General features: G+C 41.7%; 1 protein-coding gene across 1 annotated transcript; it reads left to right on the top strand.

Annotated features, from left to right (window-relative positions):
* Positions 1-568: 568 nt before the first annotated feature.
* LOC111254116 (uncharacterized) lies at positions 569-2,582 on the top strand. The gene is made up of 2 exons (XM_022814642.2): positions 569-1,304; positions 1,761-2,582. Exons 1-2 carry the CDS (start codon positions 795-797, stop codon positions 2,061-2,063), a joined length of 813 nt encoding a protein of 270 aa, XP_022670377.1. The 5' UTR covers positions 569-794; the 3' UTR covers positions 2,064-2,582.
* Positions 2,583-5,512: the final 2,930 nt, after the last annotated feature.

Here is a 5,512-nt window from a genome sequence, read left to right as displayed (position 1 = left end):
TACCTACAAATAGGTCGTCCTCTTTAGAAATTCAACAAAGGCTGTAGTCGAAGCAAGATTAAAAGTCAATTTTGAGCACGATACCATATATGTATGAAGTTGTAAAGATAGATATAGCAAAGTGCCTGTCGGAGTCGACGGTGGTCCATTAAATTGAGCATACAGTCAGTTAAGTAAAAAAATAAGAAAACGAGAGTGACTGGCATTAAGTAGAAATTATGCAAAACTGGCGCACGTTATTATTTGTAATCGGAAGCATGTTGTTTTTTCGTCCATAAGTAATTTATGAATCTATTTTTTTTATTTCGTATAACGATCCATCCAGCAAAGATCTGACAGCGCAGATGCGCGCGTTTTCATGCACTTGTCAATATTCAGGAAAAGCCATATTCAATTTTCAAGAACTCAAAAGTCAACGGAACACTCTGAACGTTTCGCGTTGTTGGTAAGACTGTAATATGTACCATTGTGGCGTCCAACGTGGAAATCGATGCATCCGGAACGCGGCTTAGGCCCTAATCTTTGACAGTTGTGGTATGAATATACATTTATTTACAAAAACTTACACGGAACCATATTGACGCTGCGTGTAGCCAGTAGCTTTGCCACCATATCACTGCTGACAACGTTATGTAGGCGAAAAAGCGATTTTGCGGATACTAGTTAGCTTTAAGACACGAGTCGATCACGGATCTAAACGAAGTGATTTGGAAAGATTGCGCGGTGCGAGCTCGCACTGTATTGAAACACAGCGTGACCTTTTCAAAATTATATAACGGTTTGTCAAGTCTTTAATGTACCGGCAGTATCGTTCGTTCAATCGGAACCCTATGGTTTGGATGCGTCCTGGCGCACATCCGTCCGGGAGAGAGCCGCCCGGGCCGCTTCAAGATGCTACACATCCTTCTCAAGGACCAACACATGCTGCCATGATGAATATGGCACAGCAGATGCTGCAACAACAACAACAACAGCAGCAGCAGCAGCAGCAGCAGCAGCAGCAGCAGCAAGGACCTGTGTCGCCCGCATTGTCTGGCCAAATTCCAATGGCCAATCAATATGCGCAATGGCAAACGTATTCCCCTCAGGATATTTCCTATCCTTCAATGAGGCCTCCGCCATATCCACAGCCATATTGTGATAGTTCCTCGGCATACTGGCAAATGACGCCAACGATCCCGGAATATTTCGGTGCTTCACCTTCTGGGGCGCTAGATGTCGTTTCCTCTAATCCGTTCTTCAGAGCATTAATGCAACAGCAAGAGGCAGCTGATCACGCCCTGAAAACTCGCCGCGTTGAAAGGGTGGGTTTGATCTGATCAACGGTTGTCCTTCTAGCTGAGAAGGCTCTATCGGGCACGAGACGGATATCTTTACGTTTTACGTGGCTTTGTATTTTCTGTGATTTGCGGATGTTACTGGGATCGATACTGTCTGTGATCCTGTTAGATTTACTTGATATATGGGGTACACAGCCGTCACGAAGCAGACTCAGACTACCAATTAAAAGAAACACCCTTAACTTGTTTTCCAATATTAAAATTCGGCTTACATCTGGGGCAAGTGGAATGAAACGCATAACAGGATCTACTCTAGCGATCTTTCGCTTCACAGCCTACATATCGATTTCAAATTTGTTGCTTTCACAAAAATTTTAATTACGCTAGCTAAGAACTCTATTTACGAGCTTCATATTCATATGTTGCATTTACAATAGCTTTTAATCAATTTAAAATCATATTGTCAACTTCAAACTTCAGGAACAAAGTATGGAATGGCACGTAAGTGGCATGCCATGGTATCGGCCAGAGGATATTCTAGTTTCTGTCGAAGGTCGACACGTTATGCTAACCGCGAAGCGTGAAGAAGTAGGAAATTGCCGTGGAATCCCAGAAGACTGCGGGCCGGACTGTGGTTACACGATTTTTCGGCAGGCTCATAGGTGCTTTACACTGCCAGAAACTGTCGACGCGAGCGACGTTCGTGCCCATATAGAGCTAGGACCAGATCAGCAACCGACGCTGATTATAACTGTTCCAAAGCTTCCTTTCAGGCGAGTGTAACAGGATACAATGTAAAAGCGAATGCATGATTGGCGAATAACTATAAGTAAAAAAAACATTTGGTCCTTGAAGCGAAACAAAATCGAGAAAAAAACATTTTGTGCCTTAATTTTTGCTGCTTCGAATTAACGCGTGTGTTTTTATAAACATGATGAACCATGGCTGCGTTGATTTAGTAGAAGTTAAGAGCGACCGGAAAATACGAGAAGGCGGCCTGAATGTAGGTAAATTATGAATATGCTTATTCGAAATTAGAGCAGAATATGTTCGAATGTGATTTGAAAATGTTGTGTACCTTCGAGCCCCTTTATTCTGTATTGCAAAGGACGTAGTACTTTAGGCTTACGACCACACACCAACCCAAAAATGGAAGCGACGTTTTCTTTGGTGCACAAACACCCTGGCATATATTACACATCAGCGCGTCCGATCCCTACAAACTATGCCTACTAAATCAGTGTTTTCAAATAATTTATAAAAACGGACGTTTGCAGATTTAAATTTCAAATTATAAAAAGCGCAGGCTACTTGTAAATAAGATAAATAAAATATTTTTCATGTTTCAGTGAGTTTGGCTTTGTTATCATAAGCATTATAGTCGGGTCCCAATAAGTATGAATTTCGCCTTCCTCTTGGTATTGGCACAAATCGGTCGGTGGAATCATAATGTCGATGGATGTCTTGTTTTGTCTGGGCTTACGGGTCGCTTATTCTGGGAAGCTAATTCAGGGCGTTCCTATATACCTGATATGTAAGGCCATGGCAACTATGAGGTTACGCACAGGGACGCTTGTAGAGCCTATAGGATTTGCTGATTAGTTCCCGATGCTTTTTCGGTTGAAGTCTGCGTTATGCGGTCGTACCGGAAGGGTCTATTTGACGTAATTCGCCGCCGTAAATGGGTTCAATCGCGAAGACAAAATTATTGAATCCAAGGACCGGAAGTCCACGGCCACAGTAATGGGTGCCGCAAGTAAATTAGCCTTATGCGGGGTGATGCAATCAAAGTCATTACCGACAAGCAGGCAGTACTGCCTTATTTCTCGGATTTTCTACTTGTCACGCTACGAATCCGGTTTTGCAAGCGTGACGTTTTTCGTATGAATGTGTCGACAACAGCAGATGCCAGGCGCAATCATACGCCGCTCAGTTTGTTCCTTTTGTAAAAGCAAAGCAGCTCGCAAACTGAGATTTGGTTCACTCCCGAATAATCCCTACTAGAAGATAAACGGAAAGTTATACTGCACAGAATAGGGCATCACCCACAAGAGGATCGGGGTGCGTAAAACTAAGCAAGCGGCAAGCGGGCCAATGGATGGCGCAAGATGAATGGCTATAGTGGGCGTGGTAGCGTTACGCAGAAATTGGCCTGACTGGTCGTGACGATGCTGGGCTAGGTGGGGTGATAGGATGCAGACGCTACCAACGTGAAGCAGAACTGCAGAAACTCCTTCTCCCGAGCGAAGCTCCATGACTCAAACTAGAATCTTTTCTAAAGGGGCGTTTCCTATTGGGAAAAGGAATCATACAAGCATAGTGTTATGAGAATCCTAAGGGATGAAAAGAGCTAACTCGCATTGGCAAAAGCTCACGATTGGACTATGCTTTCAGCATACCCACACAGCACGACCGCAGCCTTCGCTAGAGGTTTTTTTCGCAACCACGTGCCTTGTGAATCGTCGCGTGCATGTAATTGTCAAAGAAAACTACTATGTTGTTGAGATAAGGAACTGCTAAGAAAACGTCAAAAATTCTATATCTTGTATCCCAGGTCGCATGTCTCAGACTGGGATGTTTGGCTTATATCTAAGCTCGGATCTCGATAAAACATGATCCGCTTTACAGTTTGTTTTTTCTTTATTCTATTTGGATTTTTGCTGGAGAAAACACTTGAATATATTTAAATTGTCTGATTCTCGGATTTAGAGCACCTTAGCCTCTAGGATACAAGCCAAATTCAATATTCTAGATTAACTCATTTCGTCCAAAAGCGGGCATTAGGGGATGTCAAATGTCTCTACGGCGTTTTAAAAATGGACAATGGTAAGCTACTGATATTTTCATGTGGGGAGTGGAATTACATGTGGGAAGTGTTTGTTCTTGTCGTAATTGACTCTACTGAATTTATCAATGAAATTATCATTTCATAGGAATTAATCGCCAAATTTAATACAGGAGGCTTTCATGCTAAGTAAGGACTTGCGACAAAGGAAATGTCGACCAATAACAGTGCTGTGACCCGTAGCTTTTCTATTTACGGCAGAGTTGCTATTTCAGTAGATGACCTGGTGCGCTGTGTTTTATCATTAATTTCCACAACACACCTATATACTATATTGATCGCAAATTATAGGGCGGTGATAACGCTGATAACCGCTAACGTCAACCACGTCCAAGAAGTAATTTTTCTCTTAGTAAAGTGCGCTAGTGCAGAACATTTTGTTTTTCCGCTCACCGGCCAAGAAAAAAAATCATCTATAGTGTTAGATGGGTCAGTAGCAGACAAGGTTGATGCCAGAAAAATTTACCGATTGAAGTATCATGCATAGAAATTTACATCTGAAATTTTGCTAGTCAACGTTCTCTTATGACGATCCCATCTAAATTAAAAAACAGTTGTTACAAACCTGCCCGACGCAGTTTATCATTGTCAACATTCACTGTGGGAAACGAAGTATTTTAGAGAAAGCGCGCATTGTGAAACATTACCATGTTTAGTCCTTTAAATTAAGATACTTCCGATTCGTGTATCTCTTTTAAAATAAGTGTTTTATGTTTAAAATAGGCTACGGTCTCGATTGGTGTTCTTCTAGCTAGCACCAATGGCCAGGCCACCGCTGGCTTCCGCCCAGTAATGGAGGAAATATCAACAGAATTGACTGCATCTTTCTTTGAAATATAAGCTAAACCTTGGCATATATAATCCAGATAACAGCGTCCCTTCATGCGCTTCCTTTTTTACAAAACTGTAACATTATTTTTGAATGAAATTTCTCCTCATAACTTCCGATCTTAAAGCGTTTAGGACGCTACTACAAACGTTGAGGGGTCCGCGCACTCGGCCTTTAACCTATGCGAGCGCATAAACAGAATAACTTTGTTCTATTAACGAAGATGACGTCATTGATGATATTATCTCATGCATTTCTGTTAGCATGTTTAACGTAGAGCCTTTTAAGATATAATGAGATGGGAAACCTAAATTTAAAAAAAACGTAATTTTCCACAGTCATTCTAAAGCTGTTCTGTACATGACGAAAAAATAGCATGGAGTTCCACAAGAATACACGCTAGCCTACCGAAAGTTCACGTTTCATCATTTTAACTCAATATATATAGCCATTATGAGACAGACAGCGCTACACACAGTCTGTTTATTTCCCATTTGTGCATTAAGCTTTATTACTCTGGAGCAAAGCTTAAACTCCAAAATCCTTTCCCTATATATA

Source organism: Varroa destructor, unplaced genomic scaffold, assembly GCF_002443255.2.
Source record: "Varroa destructor unplaced genomic scaffold, Vdes_3.0 BEIS01000007.1, whole genome shotgun sequence".
In the NCBI taxonomy this organism is placed as follows: Eukaryota; Metazoa; Arthropoda; class Arachnida; order Mesostigmata; family Varroidae; genus Varroa; species Varroa destructor.
The sequence above is the reverse complement of the archived record's forward strand: the minus strand, read 5'-3'. Positions and strand labels throughout refer to the sequence as shown.

Coding starts and splice junctions, on each gene's coding strand:
- LOC111254116 (XM_022814642.2), top strand. CDS start 795: ATGTACCGGCAGTATCGTTCGTTCAATCGGAACCCTATGGTTTGGATG. Junction 1,305..1,760: donor AAACTCGCCGCGTTGAAAGG/GTGGGTTTGATC, acceptor TTCAAACTTCAG/GAACAAAGTATGGAATGGCA.